We start from the raw sequence: 18,721 nt of genomic DNA, 5'->3' as shown, positions 1-18,721 counted from the left end.
CCCATAGAATTCCTTTCCGAGATCTTGAGGGATGCAGGAAACAGATCGCCTGGGTTTGAATGCAGGCTTCACCAAAGCACTACGGTGTGGCTTGGGCCTCGGTTTTCCCTTCTAAGAGGCACTGTTTTAAGGGGTAACCTAGAACAGCTGTGAGCTAACCCCTTGGCACACAGCAAGTGCTCGGTAGATGCCAGTATCACCGCCTCTTGTCCTGCCCAGGCACAGCCTCTCGCTCCACATCGCACCTTGCAGAGTGGGCAGAAGGTCCCCGCGCTCCGGCCAGCGCCCCCACTCCAGCCGCCAGGGCGCGGGCGGCCTGTCGCGACAGCGGCGGTGCATTGTGGGGCTTGTAGTGCGGGTCTCGGTTGGGTGGGTGGGCGCGGCCGAGGCAGTTCGCAGCGGGGCCATCTTCGGCAGGCCGGCTGGTTCGGCTTGTGCAGCCGGTACCCGCTCCCCTCGCCCGGCCCGATGGCGCCGCGGCCGCTAAGCCCGTTGGTGCTGGCGCTGGGTGGCGCGGCGGCCGTGCTTGGTTCGGTGATCTTCATCCTCTGGAAGACCTACTTCGGCCGCGGACGGGAGCGGCGCTGGGACGGAGGCGAAGCCTGGTGGGGCACGGAGCCTGCCCGCCTTCCGGAGTGGGACGAATGGGACGTGAGTACCTGGAGGGGATCTGCGCCTCCGCGTGCGCAGCAGAGGGGTGTGACCGCCGCCCTGCGGGGCGGGAGCTTGACGCCGCAGGCCTCGCGCGGGTGGACGCGCGTCGGGCGGCCGGGAGTCCCGGAACCGAGGAACGGGTGGGCGTTTGGGGGAGTGTGCTATGCTGCGCCGCCGTAGGCCTAGGGCTTCCTCTGGGCAGCCGTAGCCTGGCGGGCCCGCGCCGGGCCCAGCCCGCGCCCGCCCGGCGCCTGCGCAGTGCGCGCGGGCCGGGGGATGCCGGGAGAGGCCCTCCGCCCCCTCACCCGGCCCGCGCGGTTCATTTGCGCCTTACCCCGACTCGGTTGTTCCTTTCGCTGTGGAATGTGGGGATTGTCAGTCTGAGGAGGCTGACGCTCCGCGAGGGGTAGGAATTTGCCCGAGGTCACTCAGGAAAAACCTGAAGAACGGGTCTTGAGACTGAGGACTCCATAGGCCCCGCTAGTCCCTTTGCAGCAGAGCGGGTCTGGCTGCCCCTTTAACGGTGGCAGGGCGGGGATGGGCGCTTTGGGCCTTCGGTCTTCTATGGGGAAGGGTCAGGCGGGAGGGTGCCAACCGCAGCCTGACCCGTACCCCACAGCCCGAGGACGAGGCGGACGAGGAGCCGGCGTTGGAGGAGTTGGAGCAGCGCGAGGTGCTGGTGCTGGGGCTGGATGGCTCTGGGAAGAGCACGTTCCTGCGCGTGCTGGCCGGGAAGCCACCGCTGGAAGGCCACATCCCCACCTGGGGCTTCAACTCCGTGCGGCTGCCCACCAAGAACTTCGAGGTGGACCTGCTGGAGAGTGAGCAGACCCTCCCCCCGTGTCTCCCGCTGTCTCCCCATCATCTCAGCTGGACCCAAGCTGTGGCTTTTTATCTAAGCAGGACACGCCCCTGTAGAAAGTCCTTCCCACGCCTCCCTGCGACACAGGATATAGTCCAAGCTCTGTACTCTGGCTTGGTCGACCCCTGTCCCTCACCCTTACTGCAGCCCACATGCCTAACACTGAGATACTAACAGCTAAAGTTTCCAGTATGCCAAGCCCTTGACAGACATCACTTTAAAAATCCTCCCAACAACTCCATAAAACCGGAAACAGTTACCACCTTCATTATATGTGAGGAAAGGAGGCCCAGAAAAATAATTTTTTTTTATTTATCGAGGCCCAGTAAAATAATTTATCCAAGCGCACGCAGCTTGCCGGTCAGCTAATGCAGACTATCTGGCTCTGGACTCTCGATGTTAAGCACCATTCGCAGTGCTTGTTTCTGAAGGGTGCTTGCTGTTTTCTTTCTAATCTTCTGAAGGGTGCTTGCTGTTTTCTTTCTAATCTTCTGTGCTTTGCATGCACACTGTTCCCCCAGTCCGGAAAGCCCTTCTTCCCTTGTTAAACTGCTGTTCATCCTTCAAGATTTAAGTCAAACATGATATCCCTCTGAAGCCTTCTCTGACCCCTATAGGCTAGATTAAGAGCTCCTCCTGCTGCAGTGTTTGCCACATACCACCCTGTGTCCCTGACTAGGCATCTGGGGCACCGATAAATCCGATCCAGCTCTGGCCTCTAGGGCCCAGCCCCAATCAGGTACCTGGGAGAGCTTGTTGAGTGAGTGATCAGAGAGGGTCTGAGCATCCTCCTGCCCTCAGTGTTAGGCCTCTTGGGATCCCAGGAGAGGATGGGAGAGAGGGTATTGAGAGCGCAGCAGTACTTAACCACCTGTGTTCAGCCACAGACTCAGTGGGGATGGACGGGTAGCCTTCCTGCCAGCCAAAGGACTCAGACCATAAAGATTAGGTGGGTTTAGTTAGGTCCTAAAGTGGTGGGATCGGACTCTGAGGACCTGGCTTTTGGCCTGAATGGGTCCAGTTCCTCTGGTCTCAGGGCCTTGCCTGCTAGCCTGCCCTGGCTACATCTTTTCTCCCTGACTGTAGCAAACGCTGACATTCACCTGAGATTTAGTCCTTTCAACAAGCTTTCCCTGTCTCCATCTCTTGTGCCAGGGACACAGAAAATTCAAGTGGGGGTTCTGCACTTAAGGCCCACTCTGTCTGGCAGAGACAGTATCCCCCTCCCTTCACCTTGGAAGAAGGGGTTTGATGTTTTCATGTTACCCAGGGGTCTGCCCTGTTAACATCCCAGGCTCAGTAAGGTCACCCAACCTGGATTCAAACCCAGATCTCCCATTCAAGTCCTGGGGCTTTCCCCTCCCACAGCACACACTTCACTGTGGTCTCCTACAGTGCCTGGCCTGCAGCCCAGCTGAGAGTGAGCACTTTGTGCATTTTTGACAACTTTTGCCTTCCCCACACCTCCTATATCCATTTTATTAGCTAGTTCTGTCAGCTTTATCCTCCAGTCGAGTCTGCATCTGTTCACTTCTCCCCACCTCCATCTCTGCCTAATTGGTCCAAGCCGTGGTCACCTGTCAGGACTACAACAGTCTCCTTGCTGGTCTTCCTGCTTCCACTTCTGTCCTCAATGTTGGCCGTAGGTATCTTTCAGAAACCCGTATCAGATCATGTCATTCTTGCTTAAAATGCTTAAGGGGCTCCCCACAGACTCACTGTGGCTTTACAGGCCCTGTGTGGTCCAGCCCTGGGCAGCCTTGCTGGTCATGGCTTCCTCCTCTCCCCTTCTGGCGGCGCCTCAGCCTTCTGTTTCTCGAACACATGGATCTTGCTCTGCTTCTCTCTGCCTCATCTCATGACTAGCTCCTTCTCGTCATCCCAGACTCAGCTCACATGCTGCCTCCTTAGACCACCTTCCCAGACCAACCAGTCCAAAGCCACCAGCACATACAACCACCTCACCCCACCCCTTTCACTTTTTCTGTTTTACTTCCTTCCTTTGTGGAATGTGTTTATGTGTTACTGCTGTGTTGTTTCTGGTTACGGAGGGAGCTCCTTGAGAGCAGGGCCCCTGCCTGCCTTGCTCACCTCTGTATCTCCAGCACCCAGATCAGTGCTTGGCACCTAGTAAGCACTCAGTATATACTTGTTGAGTGCCTGCTATGTGCCAGGCATTGTGCTGAGGGCTTTGGGGGGATCCAGAGATAAATAGCTCTAACTCTCAAAGAGCTTAGAGCCCACAAGTGTCAGAAGTATAACCAGAAACACTAGGATGCAGGATGACCAGTGGGGACTTTGCAGAGGGACAGAGGGGAACAGGAATAACCCAGGTTGGGGGTGCTACTTGGGCAGCCACTTGGTGACACTATTGAGTATGGTGTTTCCAAGGAAAGAAAATGGGGCGACTAGACTGAACAAGAGAAGCCGAATGGAGAATGGCTGTGCACAGGCAGGGCAGGGAGCCCTGGCTGCTGACCACAGCTGCCACTGACCCAGGAGGAAGCTAGGATTTGGGAGGAGGCAAGGCAGCCCAGGAGAAAGAACCAGAGTACTATTTATTGAGCATATAGTATACACCAGTCCTGTGAAAGGTGCATTGCATGTGGTACCTTTGGGTCTTGCTGCAACCTGTTAGGTAAGTTCAGTGAGGAGGAGACTGATGCTCGGAGGTAGCGACCTGCGCAGGGCGACTTAGCTGTCAGAGCTGGAGCTAAACCCAGGTCTGATTGGCTCTGGAACCTGTGGACTTACCCTTGCTCCTGGCCAGTGGAGCCTTGGAAGCCAGGAAGTGGGGTGGGGTCAGGCTATATGTAGAGAGCCAGGGCCCAGGGAGGCTCTGAGCTGGCCCCTGGCCTCTCCTCAGTCGGTGGCAGCCAGAATCTGCGTTTCTACTGGAAGGAGTTTGTGAATGAAGTAGACGTGCTGGTGTTCATGGTGGACTCGGCTGACCGGCTGCGGTTGCCCTGGGCCCGACAGGAGCTGCACAAGCTACTGGACAAGGACCCTGACCTGCCTGTCGTCATCGTGGCCAACAAGCAGGTGAGGGCCATGGGAGGCTGGCTCAGGCCAGGCGGGCTTGATCCACAGATGCCTGGGCAGGGGCAGGGAGCACTGGAGAGGTATTCGGGCCCAGGCCCATGACCTGCAACGCTTAGCTGAGAAACTGTCCCCCACCTCTGTTACCTGTACTCTTTTCTCATTCCTAATCCTCATCCTCTCTCTGCCTTCCTCTTTGCCTGTCATTTGTCATCCTAGAGAAATGAGAAAAATTATTATTAAGTGTCCACTATTTCCCAGGTGTGGTTTCAAATAACGTTTCATATTATGCTTCTGTTCACCCTACAAGATATGGGATACTCTTTCCATTTTACAGATGGGGAATCTGAAGCTCAGAGAAATTTTGTACACCTTGAAAATAGTAAAATTGGAATGTCTTAACTCCAAAACCTGCACCTTTTCCACTCTTCTATGTTCATATGATTTCTGACTCTAGATCAGAGAGCTATAGCTAGGAAGTGATAAGAAGTTGAACAGATTAAATAATAAGAACTAACATTTATTGTGTGCTTACAGCATGCTAAGCACCTGGTAATCGTGACCTCACTTCAGTCTTACAAAAACCCCACTATAGGCCTTGCTGTTAGCCCAAAGTTACAGCTGGTATGTGGCAAAGCCAGGAGTTGAGCTTAGATCTTCCTCAAAGTTCCTGCTCTTCACTCTACCTCTCCTGGCCCAGCAACTCTCGGCATCACACACTTAAGATGCCATTCTCTGCCACAGTATAGAGTCCTGTCATATTTCATGTGGCCTGTGCCCATGGTCCTGATAGCTGTGGAGAGAGGTTTCCAGCCTGGCTTGGAGAGAGGCTGTCCATCTTTGACCTCAGGTTCCCTCTGCCTATCAGGAAATACTTGACCGTCATTTATAAATAGGGTAACCATATGTCCTGGTCTGCCTGGGACAGCCCCCATTTATGCCTGTTGCTCTGGTATAACTATTAATAATACCTACTTTGAGTCTCTGAAGTACCCCAGTTTGACATGGGGAGGGGGAAGGGTAAGCTGGGACAAAGTGAGAGAGTAGCAGTGACATATATACACTACCAAATGTAAAATAGCTAGCTAGTGGGAAGCAGCTGCATAGCACAGGGAGATCAGCTTGGTGCTCGGTGCTTTGTGACCGCCTAGAGGGGTCATATGTAAAATAGCTAGTGGGAAGCAGCTGCCTAGCACAGGGAGATCAGTTCAGTGCTTTGTGTCCACCTAGAGGGGTGGGATAGGGAGGGTGAGAGGGAGACGCAAGAGGGAGGGGATATGGGGATATATGTATATGTATAGCTGATTCACTTTGTTATAAAGCAGAAACTAACACAACATTGTAAAGCAGTTAGACTCCAATAAAGACGTTAAAATAAATTAATTAAAATAAAAAGAAGTACCCCAGTTTGGACAGTGAATCACATCATCATCTTGTATATAAACTATAATTTATAGTGATTTTGAACCTGAGGTCCCAGCACTCTTATGAATTGCTCCAAGAAGAATCATTTTAATCTTGGGCTAGGCTTGAAATTAAAATGTACCATCACCAGCCATGTTGTGTAGTGGCTTCTTTTTCATGTCACTGGGTTTCTAGAAGTCTAGGGAAGGTAAGGCCCTTGTCTGGAAGTGACCCTACTGTAAGATCTCTCTCTCCACCATTAAGTTTAGGAAACTGAGCTAGGATTCCTATAAAGGTTATAAACTTGGTCATCAAGCCAACCTGAGTTTGAAACCTGGCTCTGCCACTTATCACTGTTTCATTGGCTAAATGACTTCACCTCCCTGAGCTTATTTCCTCAGCAGTTAAGTGTGGACTGTGAGAATTAAGTAAGATTAAGTGCCTATCACAATGCCTGACTTAGAGGAAGTGCTCTTTCTTAGCACAGTGGCTGTGGGTAAGAATGACGGGGTGGAAAGAGATTGATACCAAGAAAGTCAGAGATGAGGAAGAGAGTTTAGACCAAGTGGCCGTGAGAGAACTTAGGCCCCAGTGTTCCCCCAGGGAGCCGAAGAACAGTTTATTTCATAGATGACAAGGGTGGGTTGTTGGGAAACACTGTCAGTCCCGCCTGACATCTCTGTTTCATCCCAGGACCTGAGCGAGGCCATGAGTGTGGTGGAGCTGCAGCAGGAGCTGGGCCTTCAGGCTATCGATAACCAGCGGGAAGTCTTCCTCTTGGCAGCCAGCATTGCCCCTGCAGGAGCCGGCTTTGAAAATCCTGGCACCGTGCACATCTGGAGACTGCTCCTGGAGCTTCTCTCCTAGGCTGGTACCCACCTGTTCACCAGCCAGCCCTGGGACCCCAGTTCTGCTCCTCCTGCTTCTTCATCCCCAGCCGGGGCCTGGGGCACAGGCTATGTGGCAGCACTTCCCTTCTCCCCTCCTCGCCCTCTCAAGAGCAGGGCCTGGGCAAGGCCAGGAACCATATGGAAGCCTTGGTGAGCTAGCCATGAGGCTGAAGCAGGGAGATGGGTGAGGCTGAGGGTGGGAGAGAATGGTGTCTTGCCCATTCTGGGCTGGGAGTGAATCCCACTTTCACCAGGGAAGGCAGCCTCGTCCTCTGACCTGTACAGTGAGCTGCTCAGCAGGGTTAGTTCTCCCTGCCCTATAGGTCCCAGTGGTTGAGGACCATTGTAGGTGTCCGAAGTATGCCCAGTCTAGACCATTCCCTCCTGGTGACTTCACACCCCTCTAATGTGGGCAGGTTCTGGGCAGTACGCTGTGAGCTCAGACCCCCACTCCTGCATTATCCTCCAACCCCAGCTGGCTCATGGCCTTGTGCAATCCCTCCCTCTCTGGCCCCAGGGCCATCCTTTTTAAAGAGAAGTGATTTCTATGTTTTTTTTCTAACTTGGAGATGTATTTCCCAGCCATGAAGATAAGAAGCTCAAGGACGAACCTAGAGATCCTAGCAAGGAGCTTTCTGAAACCTCCCTGCTTCCCCGAGGTTGAGGCCTGGCCCATCAGCCTCTTGACTACAGAGTAAGTGGTATTCACCCGCTAATCAGAAAAACTGAAAGCTTCCCCCAGCCACCCACCCCACCAAAATCTGGAGACAGAAGCTGCTGCTCTTACACTAACTGTGCCAATGCCCATGTTTACATAAGTCTGGGGAAGGAAGGAGCCTGCCTGTGTCCCTGGGAAGAAGACTGTCAGTGGAGTGGGACGTTGCCCTCCAAACTGCATTTATTTATTTATTTATTTATTTATAAAAGGAACAGGCCAAAGTTTAGGCTCTGTTTCTAGGTGCTGTTATTAAAACCCCAGATGATTGTCATGGAAAATTTGGATCTTTGAGGAAAATAACTGGAATCATGAATGACAGTGTGGTAAGCTACATGTGTCAGTGGAGACAAAGCTTGCACTCCCCTGACCCTCTGTGGCTATAATTGATGTCATAATACTTCACAATGATCCATATGAACTTGAACTCCACCACTTGACCCAGTAGTCAAAGGGACACAAACTCTGTGTAGGTAACATGACTCTGGGAGAGGCAATTTCATCATAGTTACCCAAATAAAAAGAAATGAGAATCAGCAGACCAACCAACAGGGTAGCCTTGGGTACATCACTCAGCCTTTCTAGACCTGCTGATTGCCCAGCTAAGGCAAAGTTGGACGGAATTTCTGCTGTCCTCTCCAGTACACATTCCACTATTCTCCTGTTTCCAGTGATCAGCCAGTTTAAGGACTGTCTCTGGATTGACACTTCTCTTTAGTGCAGACAAAAGAAGGAGTCTTTTGTCTGTCAGGGGCCACTGAACTGTCATCTCCACAAATGGGCCTTTTTTTCAAGGAGATATCCAACTCAGTTTGCTTTTTAATTGAGAATAGAGATTATGTGCCTTTGTTTCATTTGACCGGTGCAAAAGGGGCAGGCCAGGAAGGTGGGCTGTAGATGTCTCAGAATAGAATCACTTTCTTTGAAATTCTGATTAACTTTCTGCTTTAAGAAGTGATTTGACTGATTTTATTTTAAATATTTCGGGAATGACTTGGGTTTTAGAGTAGACTTTGAAGCTCTGCTGACACTTTTCATTTCGCCATTAGAAGGTTGAGAGACTACTTCTCTGTTCTATGAACTCCACCTTGTCCTCTAGTACTTAAAAGTTACCTTTGGAGCCAGCATTGTTGAGGGGGGCACCCTTTTCTACTAATTAAGATCTGCCTTTGGTCTAATGAGTATCACTATGTAGTAAGGTTTTTAAAGTCCCCACTGTGGGGAGGTGAACTTGACTAGAGTTTAACTATATGTACTTTAGTAACTTTCAAAGACTACTCTCAGAACTGACAGGTCCCAGTGGCACACCAGAAGACACCACTGAGGAGCACTGAAGGTCCCTGGTACTTGCACAGAGTGTATAGACATTCTTTTGGCCTGTGGCTGTGCCTCACGTATGGAGCTGCTGGCCTGGCTGGGTGGCATACAGTACTCATCTGCTCCAGTTCCTACCAGGACCAGATTGGGCAAAGTGGGGGAAAGGCCTTTCTTAGGAACAGCTAACTGCCTGGCCTTGTGGTGCTCTTACCTAGTTGTTCCTGAATGTGACTTTGGTTCTGGAGCCCAGATGACTGCTTTAGGGAACCAGTCATTACCTGGAGCTGTTCATCTCAAAGTGAGGTTCCTGACTAGCCTGGGTGATGCTGTGTTCCCCCTACTGCCCTGACTCTACCTGAGCTTGGAAATAGGGAGTGAATGGCTGGGCAGCTGTCATATTCTAATGAAGACAATACAGTGCCCACTTCACATGGGAAGGAAGTTTCTGCACCTACTTGCTGGTTGAACCTGTGCCTGGATCACTTACCCTGGCTCTAGTGGCTTCTGTTCTTAAGAGTTATTTAAATGAAACCATGGCTTCTGACCTGCTGCTATCCCTCTGAAGAGAGGCCAGCCTGGCCCAGAGCTTGGACATGTGGATGGTCTAGGCAAGAGGGATCCTGAGGCTGCTGGGACCATCACCTTGGACTGGCTGCCTATTCTAAGAAGCCTCCTCTGGCACTTCTTGGCGCCCAGAACTGCCCGTTGCAAGCTTGCACTGACACATTGGTATCCAGCTGTAAAGACTGGGGAGGAGGTGAAGTTGGTCCATCCTGGCCTCCCGATCCTCCACAGAGAAATGCTAACGAAAAATCTCACAACTCTAGCCTGTCTGTCTGAATGAAACCCCAGGTTCTCCAAAATAATGTTTCCACTTGCCTTTGGGAAAGAAACATTTTGTTCTTATGCTAGTTTAGTATCAACTGCCAGCATCTCGAACCAGCTGCTAAAACTCGCCTGTGGTGTCCATTGTCGTCCTCATCCTGCCCCAGACCTCAGACCTGGGCAGTCTGAGCAGTCTGCCTCTCATCTTTGCTGTGTGCTCCCACATCCTCTAAGTCCTTTCTAGTAACTGAAAAGGGGCACCTCCAAGTTTTCCTGCTGCCTCCAGGAGGTGGGCCTATTAAGGGACAAGGGGAAGATTGCCATCAAAGATCTGAAGTAAAGGAGCCTTGCTGTCCCAGCCCATGCCCTGTGAACACGGACCCACGAACTGCATAAAACGGAGTGTTGGTGGCTGTTTAAAGTATACAATAAACGCAAAAAAGTTGGATATGGTTTCACATAAATCTGATTTTGAGGAACGTGTGCTTGGTGCTTATAGTTCCAGTGAGGGGCAGCTATGGAGGGTGGTCCCAGAACACTTGCTGTGACACAACGTGTCAATCAGCAAGTTCCAGTTCCCTGGCTCTTCAGTCCACGTGGGGGTGGGGGGGTTAAGGAACATCAGCTTTGGCCTAATTCAGTACTTTTGGGGAGGAACCCAAACCCTTGGGAGGAGTTCTAGCTGTTGGGGCCAGAGCTAGGCGTGGAAATGGGAGCGAGAACATCTTTTGAGTGCCTCCATGCCAGAGGTCAGAATGCAGGCGGCGCCATTCCACAAGCATTCCCCCAGTACCTGCCTTGGGCTGGGCTCTGGGATTCCCAGACAAGGTCCCTGCACTCAAGCCCAGTCTGGTAGAGAATGTCAGCCAGACTAAAAGGTAGTTATGACTGTGATAGGCACTGCTACAGGAAGTCTGGGGCATGGGAACTCCAGCCCGGGGGCAAAGGAAAGTGGTATGGAAGACTTCCTAAAGTTGGCACCTGAACTGGGTGAAGAAACAAGGTTAAGGGCCCAGCCTGGTCAAAGGCCTGAATTTGGAATGCTGTGAAGGGCAGAAGTTAGGAGGCCAAATCACGAAGGCCCCCAGGAGCTCTGCTGCAGACTCAAATCATAAAGGCTGTGCTTGAGGTGTTCACAATGGCCAGTCACTGCTGGAGTCTAGCAGGCCGGATCTGATGGGGGGTGGTTTCTGTCTAGTTTCCAGCCTGCCTTAATGGTGTGGGACAGGTGGGCTGCCTTCAGGGTCCAAAGAGAAGGCCAGCAAGAGAAAGTCTAGGCTTAGTCATCGTGCAGACTTGACTTCAAACCCCACGTTAACGCCTCTCAAGCCTGTTTCTTTACCTGCAAGACGAGGATCCCACACAACCTTACAGGGTTTTATGTGAAATGTTCTATGTAAAAACACAAGCCCTTCTTTTCAAGAGCAGTGAGGAGAGACAAATTTTACGTGCTTTAAGGAGAAAGCTTAGGAACAGGTTTTCTGTATTATTAATAGCTGAGGATAACCGTATCAAGACAAGAAAATGCCCAGCACCCACCCCACACTTTGTCTGTGATCCTGCTACATACCAGCTGTGCCACTGAATTAGGCAGGCCTGGCCCCAGGGAATGGCCATGCAGTGTGTAGCCCAGTGCTTGGCAACAGCACAGTGGTATTCAGCAGTCCCCAGACGGTCTCAGAAAGCAAGTTTGGGGGCCTCAGACTCCCTTCAGGAAAGACAAGTAGCAAAGGCAGGTCACTTGCAGACAGACCAGGAAGCAGCTATACAGCTCCTTACCCTCTGGCCCTTGAGCCACAGCTGGCCTCAGACTAGGGCCATGGAGAACCGGTCCACCAGCCCCCAGCCTGGGGTGAGGCAAGCACTGGAAGCCCCTCCCAAGCAGCCCAGAGTTCCCAGCAGGCTTCTGTAGAAGCGTTAGTGGAATTGCTATGCAGGAAACCAAGGCAGAGAGCAGTGGAACCAGAACAGGGGAGAAGAGGAGGGAGGCTGTGCCTAGAAAGGCATGTGAATATGGAGCAAAAAGGGCTGAATGGCCTCTTTACCTTGGCTGAGTAGGTTTTTGCAGGGGCAGCCCCAGGGCTTGGCTGGAAGGGGCAAATACAAAACCATCAGAGAAGTAAAATACTGTATTTTATTGTACACAGACTATATTCAAACAAACCACCCACTCTGAAAACAGCAGGTTTTGGCTTTTCCCAGAGACTCCAGAAGAACATAAATTGAAGCCTCTGGGAGACATTGTCTCCCCCAGGGAAGTGTGAGAGATTTTGTGTGTGTGTGTGTGTGTGTATGTGTGCGCTGTAACCTTTTGATTCCATGGGGTTTGGCTAGACTCATCTGTAGCCGCACACCTCTCCTTGCCTTAAACCCTGGCTCAGCTTCTCTCGTCCAGGAGGAAGCCTCAACCTGGGGCAGGTGTAAACCAGTCACTCAACCTCCATCTTATTCTTTTGCAACGAATCGACAAAGGCTTGCCACTCCGCTGGGTAAAAACGCTTATAGACGTTGATCTTATTCCGAATCTGTTTTGGGGTATCTTGATAGTAATTCTTCTCATCCCGGGCCATAGCCTAAGAAGGGAGAAGGGCCACTTGAAGAAGGCTGGACAGGCAAGGTTCAAATCCTAGCCCTGAGTTGGGCAAGCTACTTCCCATCCCTGAGGTTCAGATTCCTCACCTTAAAAGCCATAGTGTATGTGGGGAAATGCCCTCAGGGACTAGGCAGGAACTGGGACCAACTGAGTAGCTCATTCTCCATCCATCGCCAACTGATCCCACCTGGGCACGGGGATCCAATGTACCCAGATCTTTCAATTTTTAGGAGAAGCCAAAAATAAGGACTTTTATTTGAAACCTCCGATAATTAAAATGGCAACTACAGTTAACCCTTGAACAACACAGATGTGAACTGTATGGGTTGACTGTATGTGATGTGAACTGTATGGGTTGACTTATACACGGATATTTTTCAGTAGTAAATACTACAGCACTACATGGTCCATGGTTGGTTGAATCCCTAGATGCGAGGAACCGCAGACTTGGAGGACCAACTGTAAATATAGACAGATTAACTCTCAAGTTGTTCAAGGGTCACCTGTAGTTCAAGTTGATTAATAAAAATACCATGCAAGCAAAACGTATTAATGAGTGTGATATGAACCACAGGCCACTCAGTCTCTCCAATTATAAGCATTCTGTCAATGGCATCCATTTCTTAGGGTCTCTCTTTCCTCTCTGTTTCCATTCAGTCTCAGGAAACAGGCAATAGCCAAGCATATCAGACCCTGAATGGTCCAGGGTACCTTCCCAAAGGGCCCCAAGTGGTTCCTCCTGCCAGGCCTAAGCCACTCACCTTATAGTCCTCCCCATGGTTCTCCACCATGTAGCAAACATAGTCAATGAGATCCCGAGATAGCGTATTTCCTTTCTTTTCTGGAAGGCTGGCTTCTGCCTCCAGGTCTGGGTTGAGAGAAGCCAAGAGACAGGGAATGAAGCTTTGCTTCCTGCACAAGTTGAGCTGCTCAGTCAATCCCAAGCCACAAGAGTTGCTACACCAACCATCGGATGAGCTTTTCCATCTGCAAATTCAGTGCTAGAAACTTCTTTTTAGCCCGTCAGGTCCCAGGCTCTGTCTATGGCACAAGCATCTATCAGTATAGCAATGAACTGAAAGGCAAGTCACCGCTCTTTGGGCCTCAGATGGGTGAAAGAAAGGCACCAAACTAAAAATCTCTACTTAATGCCAGGTCCTGGGGACAGAGATGAAGATGCAGTGCCTGTCCACAGGACAGGGCTCCCTTCCAGCTCTAAAACTCTCTGAGAATCTCTTGAAGAGTTAATAACAATACGTGAAATGGAAAGGTGTGAATAAATGAGAACTCCAGCTGTAAGAACTAGGGCCTGAGGCACCTCTCTACTCCTTTGTGTATCTACTCCTTTGTGAGGGGAAAAGCCAAGCTCCAATAATGGCCTCACACCTAAAATAGCTAGGTAAATACTCCCCCACTCCTCATCTATGAAGGGAGAAAAATAGCTACCTCATGGAAATGAGGTAATCAAATCTTATCCAGGGTCAGGTGCTAAAATTGCTTATAGTCAAAATTATCTTTAACTTGGTTGCCATGGGTTGCGGGGAGGGGAGAACAGGGCATTACTGTTTCATGAGTAAAGAGTTTCAGTCGTGCAAGATGAAAGTTCTGGAGTTCTGTTGCAAGATGATGTGAATATAACACTAATGAGCTATACATTTTAAAATGATTAAGATGGTAAATTTTATGTGCTTTTTAACCACAATTAAATTTTGTTTTAATTAAAGAATTAAAAATAAAACTTTTTAAGATTAGCTTTGACTACAGAGAGTACACACGATTTTGTATATACAGTCCTGTGCAGTCAGTAACTCTTACAAGAATCATTAAAATAGACTACACACAGGAACTCACAGAATTCTATATCAAATGTCTGGTCATTCAGATACTTTAAACTTTAGGAGAACTGTTAAAAACCACAGACAGGAAAGAGGAAGGATGGGTAGAATATTCCAGAGTATTCCTGCTTCCCTGCAGAATTTACCCTCTTCTGTTTTAATATTCAGTCTGTATAGCCTTAATATACATAAAATTGGATTTATCATTGGAAAGATTACATGGTGGAATCTTTAAAAAAATCTGTTCATCCTTAATCTCATAAGAAGCTGAATGTATGCCTGAGACTTACCGTTTTCTCTTCTATCCTCTCAGGCACTAGTTACATCCTCCCTGAACATCTCTGACCTCCCTTCACACACTGGAGCTTAGCCAGTAGACTGAAAATGTCTCAGCTGAGACACAGTCCTAACTCTGCAAGCTGAGCCCTAGAACAGCTCACTTTTTCCCTCTGAACCTCAGTTTCTCCATCTGTGAAATGAGAACATCTGAGGGTCCTTTCCAGCTCTAACTGAGCAGGATGGTGACCTAGAGGAATGTGGCCCACACCCACCATTGAGCACATAGGGCTTCCGCATGAGCTCCTTAGGCCCCTCCTCCACGTCCACTTCCAGGGCCTTTACCTGCAGAGAACACAGACCGTGAGATTAGGAGACACAGGAAAAGATCCTGGATGAGGGGAAATTCTAAAGGCTCCTGCCCGTCCCAACACAACTGCATTACCCACAAGAATCCCTCCACAAAGGCAAGAATAGATGACAAAAAGAACTAATGCCCTCCCTGGAAGCTTCGTGGTTCCCAAGAGGCTCAAGTAAGCAATTCATCTTTCTGTGCCTAACTATAAAATGGGCATAATACCGCTTGCCTGCCTCACTTAACTGTGCGGTTAGCAAATGAAACAATGCACGTGAAAGCACTTTATACTTTACAGTGAGGAAGAGCTGTCAGACATCTTCTCTTATGCAGAAGAGCAAGCTGACGGTGCTTGGCTATTAGCTTCATAATTGTTCAAGAAACAGTAGCACCATTTTCTTCTGGCATGAAGGGATAAAAAGAAACATGTCTGAAGGCAATGGGACAAATCCAATCAGCAAGCCCATTCATTAGGTTGACTATTTATTGAGCACTAGTCACATCCTAAGCAGCACAGGATTTAGTAGTGAATGGAACACAGATTCTTGTCCCCAGGAGATTATGTTGGTGGAAAGAGTCACAGACAATAAGCAAATATACAAATATAATATACCATCAAGTATTTACAACTGCCAATGAATTAAAATAAAGCAGGAAAGAAGTTACTGAGTGAAAAGGGGTGCTATTTTTGAGAGCGGGTCCAGAAAAATAATTATTCCGGAGAAATTAGCCCTGGGAAAAACTACCCCTAGGGAAGCCTCAGACCAAGGACGACTGGCTAACTGAGGAAAGGTGTAAGGAACAGTAAGTAAAGATTCCAAACTCCTTATTAGAAAAGTTAAGGGCAGAAAAAGATAAATTCTGGAAACTATGGCTGAGATGCCAAGGGACCCAAACAGTTTAATTTCAGAGGAAAAAAAGTAAGTGCAGAAGGAAAGGGGAAGTTCCAACCCAGGTCCAATGTGTGCTGGGGCAGGGAATATGAAGGGACCCTCAACCACAGTCAGTACAGCCTGGCCGAGTTGGCTGTGGGGAAGTCGCAAACCCAGGAAGGGCGTGAGGGAGGTAATAATAGACAGGACTAAGTTCTGAAACCCAGCTAAGTATGGCGGGAGTGGGGGGCGGGGGGGAGCTGGAGATGGAGGGCAACGGCCGGGACCCTATCACGTCACTACCTTTCTCTTAAGAAGGGGCACTGCCCTGTTGGGGTCCATAGCCAAACCCATATCGGCCAGGTTCTGCCGCACCGATTTGGTCTGGTCCCAGGCATGTCGGATGTGGGAGCTACGGGAAAAGAGAGGGCGATCGCGTAACCATCATCTCGCCGGCTGTCCCGCCCGAGGCCCCCTGACTCCTGAACCTTGGTCCCCTCACCATTCGATCCGCGGCGCTGCCTTCCGTCGAGCATTCCGGTTCAGACGCTTCCGGTTAACATTATAACCGAACTTCTGCCTCCGGGTCTTCCCCTTGGCTTTAGGCATCGCGCTGACCCCAGAACGGGTAACTCAGACTCGGTGCCTCTCACTCCAAGTACCTAGTGTAGCGACTCCTTCCGGCTAGTGATCGCGTGGTTTCGCAGGCTTTGGGGAAATGTAGTCCTCCACGCAGCGACAGCAGACTACGACTCCCAGAGTGCCATGAGGGATTACACCTGCGTACAACACTGAGCATAGTCCTTTTCCCCCGCCCTCTTTGATGACCTCATCAGGAGGCGGGGTTTAGCGTCCGGATTTTCTTCTGCTGCTGTAGCCTAAAACATGGCGACTCCTGGCCCCGTCACTCCGGAGGCACCCTTTGAACCATCGCAGCCCCCAGTCATTGAGGGCTTTAGCCCCAGTGTATACAGCACTTCGGAAAGCTTCAAGGAAAAGTTTCTTCGCAAGACCCGCGAGAACCCAATGGTACCCATAGGTAAGCAAGCGGGCGCTAAAGGTACTGTAGACCAAGAAGACAGTGATGTACAGGGGAATGAAATCGGGGAGGACCGGGGAAGCCAGGGGGGACTGGAATGAGAGTAGACCAGAGATGTAGCGAAGGGGCCGGGCGGTGATTGGAGTAGGAGCTGGACGGGATTGGGGCGCTGAGATGGGGCCGATTCTGACACGGAGGACCCCCGCTTTGGCCAGCCCCTCCCACCTCAGCTCCACCCCATACCCCCCTCTCCTCAGCTGCTGTTTAGAGATTTTGACCCTGGGGGCGGGAGCCCAAGGCGGGGAGGGTGCTTCCCGCCTGCTTTGTCGCCTCTTCAGGCTGCCTGGGCACAGCGGCCGCCCTTACCTACGGCCTCTACTGCTTCCACCGGGGTCAGAGCCAGCGCTCCCAGCTCATGATGCGCACCCGAATCGCCGCCCAGGGCTTCACGGTCGTAGCCATCTTGATGGGTCTGGCTGCATCCACTATGAAATCTCGACCCTGAGTCGGTGGCCTGCCCTTGAAAGCTCCGCGGAGATCGTTCCCAGCTCCAGGAGCAACCACCGGTCCTGCCACTGGCATTATTCCCTCATGTCCCCTGACAAGCCCCTGTATCAGTGGGGGCAGAAGTGGCCAATTGTGTAACCGACAGATTTTTTTCAGGAATCTCAGGTTCGGTTCAGTTTGAGTGTTGCATACTTCTAGTTGTGCTGCACCTTCACCACTCCCTACTTAATAAACTCTGATCCACTTGTAATTTGGTGAATTCATTCCCAGTCTCACCCCCATGCTTTTTGGTTTTTGGTTTTAGGAGAAAACAGACTAAAGACTGCAGGGGCTCTTAGAATTCCAATAGTCTACTGATTCTCAAACTTTCCTGGTAGCAATCACCCTGGGGTACTTATTAAAAGTAGAGAGTCTCTACAGTGATGTTATATGAAAAAAAACCTAAAAACTGAGCTTTCCAACAGTTTTCAAACTTTCAGTAGAAAACCTTCCTTCATATGAGGCCTGCCATGGTTCTGTCAGAGGCAGGGGGCTCTGCCTTCCACTTCTGCTCCTGACCCCAATCCCACCTCCTGAGAGCACCTAAGGCTCCACTGATCTAGACCATCTCAGCTTGGTTCTTGATGCATTTTATGGACCAGGAAACTGAGGCTTAGAGAAGCAGCGTGGTGTAACAGAAAGGGCATAAAGCATAATCCCCAAAGCTTGCCAGTGGTTTGTGGCAGCACCTAGTGTTTTATGGCTAAGGAAAAAAGGAGGCTGGGGACCTGAGCAACCTCTAGAAGAGAGGCAACTCATGAGTTTCTCATTCATGTAAAGTCTCAAACAGGTGTTCCTGGTCTGCAGTCATCCCTAAAGTGTTGATTTGGATTCAGGTTCCTTCCATCTGTGACTCCATCAGTTTCAACACCAGCTGAATGACTTAGGCCAGCTAAGTTTCTTGCCCCCACCATGCTCTTTCAGCTGTAAGACAGGGATTATAAATGTAAAGCAGTACTTGTGGTGACCCTTGGCCTCCACAAGGAACAGATATGAAGTGGTGAGGACTACGGCACTTCTAGAGAGGATGGCCACTATTTTTAACTGTTGGTGTTGTGGGCTCCCCTCCCTCCAAAAAAGAAAAGATTAGTTGAAGTCCTAACCCCAGTACCTCAGAATGTGACCTTATTTGGGAATAGGGTCTTTTCAGAGGTAATCAAGCTAAAATGAGGTCAGTAGGGTGGGCCCTAATCCAATATGACTGGTGTCCTTATACAAAGGGGAAATTTGGACACAGCAACGGACATGTATAGAGAGCAGGCGATGTGAAGATGAACTCAGGATTGTAGTAATGCTTGTACAAGGCAAGGAACACCAAGGAACACAGATACTTCCCTAGTGCCTTTGGAGGGATCATGGCCCTGCTGACACCATGATTTCAGATTTATGACTTCCAGAACAGTGAGAATAAATTTCTGTTGTTCTAAACCAGACACTGTGGTATTTTGTTATGGCAGCTCTAGGAAACTAATACGGTTGGCAATTAAATATTTTTAAAC

General features: G+C 50.2%; 3 protein-coding genes across 6 annotated transcripts; 2 read left to right on the top strand and 1 right to left on the bottom strand.

The window, feature by feature from the left end:
• ARL10 (ADP ribosylation factor like GTPase 10) lies at window positions 1-10,159 on the top strand. 4 transcript variants are annotated; one of them, XR_007476277.1, is made up of 6 exons: window positions 1-651; window positions 1,274-1,475; window positions 4,383-4,558; window positions 6,653-6,999; window positions 7,432-7,543; window positions 7,808-10,159. XR_007476277.1 is itself a non-coding variant. In XM_033414905.2 (4 exons), the coding sequence occupies exons 1-4, from the start codon at window positions 469-471 to the stop codon at window positions 6,824-6,826; spliced, it is 735 nt and encodes a 244-aa protein (XP_033270796.1). In that variant the 5' UTR covers window positions 1-468; the 3' UTR covers window positions 6,827-10,159. The 4 variants fall into 4 exon arrangements, 1 of the variants encoding a protein (XP_033270796.1); XR_004479571.2 differs by having other exon boundaries at window positions 7,432-10,159; XR_004479572.2 differs by having other exon boundaries at window positions 6,653-7,543.
• A 1,663-nt stretch (window positions 10,160-11,822) lies between these two features.
• NOP16 (NOP16 nucleolar protein) lies at window positions 11,823-16,357 on the bottom strand. The gene is made up of 5 exons (XM_004284838.4): window positions 16,140-16,357; window positions 15,941-16,049; window positions 14,686-14,755; window positions 13,061-13,167; window positions 11,823-12,279 (listed from the first exon to the last, which is right to left on the bottom strand). The coding sequence occupies exons 1-5, from the start codon at window positions 16,244-16,246 to the stop codon at window positions 12,136-12,138; spliced, it is 537 nt and encodes a 178-aa protein (XP_004284886.1). The 5' UTR covers window positions 16,247-16,357; the 3' UTR covers window positions 11,823-12,135.
• Window positions 16,358-16,485: 128 nt separating this feature from the next.
• Window positions 16,486-17,433, top strand: HIGD2A (HIG1 hypoxia inducible domain family member 2A). The gene is made up of 2 exons (XM_004284837.4): window positions 16,486-16,676; window positions 17,015-17,433. The coding sequence occupies exons 1-2, from the start codon at window positions 16,523-16,525 to the stop codon at window positions 17,179-17,181; spliced, it is 321 nt and encodes a 106-aa protein (XP_004284885.1). The 5' UTR covers window positions 16,486-16,522; the 3' UTR covers window positions 17,182-17,433.
• The last annotated feature ends 1,288 nt before the right edge of the window (window positions 17,434-18,721 follow it).

The sequence above is a fragment of the Orcinus orca genome, chromosome 3 (genome assembly GCF_937001465.1).
Source record: "Orcinus orca chromosome 3, mOrcOrc1.1, whole genome shotgun sequence".
Classification (NCBI taxonomy): Eukaryota; Metazoa; Chordata; class Mammalia; order Artiodactyla; family Delphinidae; genus Orcinus; species Orcinus orca.
This window is presented reverse-complemented; position numbering and strand designations above follow the sequence as displayed.

Bases quoted from the DNA above. Each gene is read 5' to 3' on its own strand.
- HIGD2A (XM_004284837.4), top strand. From the start codon at position 16,523: ATGGCGACTCCTGGCCCCGTCACTCCGGAGGCACCCTTTGAACCATCG. The intron at 16,677-17,014 runs GTAAGCAAGCGG...TCGCCTCTTCAG, and splicing joins GAACCCAATGGTACCCATAG to GCTGCCTGGGCACAGCGGCC.
- NOP16 (XM_004284838.4), bottom strand. From the start codon at position 16,246: ATGCCTAAAGCCAAGGGGAAGACCCGGAGGCAGAAGTTCGGTTATAAT. The intron at 16,050-16,139 runs GTGAGGGGACCA...CTTTTCCCGTAG, and splicing joins GCAGCGCCGCGGATCGAATG to CTCCCACATCCGACATGCCT. The intron at 14,756-15,940 runs GTAGTGACGTGA...TGTTCTCTGCAG, and splicing joins TGCCCCTTCTTAAGAGAAAG to GTAAAGGCCCTGGAAGTGGA.
- ARL10 (XM_033414905.2), top strand. From the start codon at position 469: ATGGCGCCGCGGCCGCTAAGCCCGTTGGTGCTGGCGCTGGGTGGCGCG. The intron at 1,476-4,382 runs GTGAGCAGACCC...GCCTCTCCTCAG, and splicing joins CGAGGTGGACCTGCTGGAGA to TCGGTGGCAGCCAGAATCTG. The intron at 4,559-6,652 runs GTGAGGGCCATG...GTTTCATCCCAG, and splicing joins TCATCGTGGCCAACAAGCAG to GACCTGAGCGAGGCCATGAG.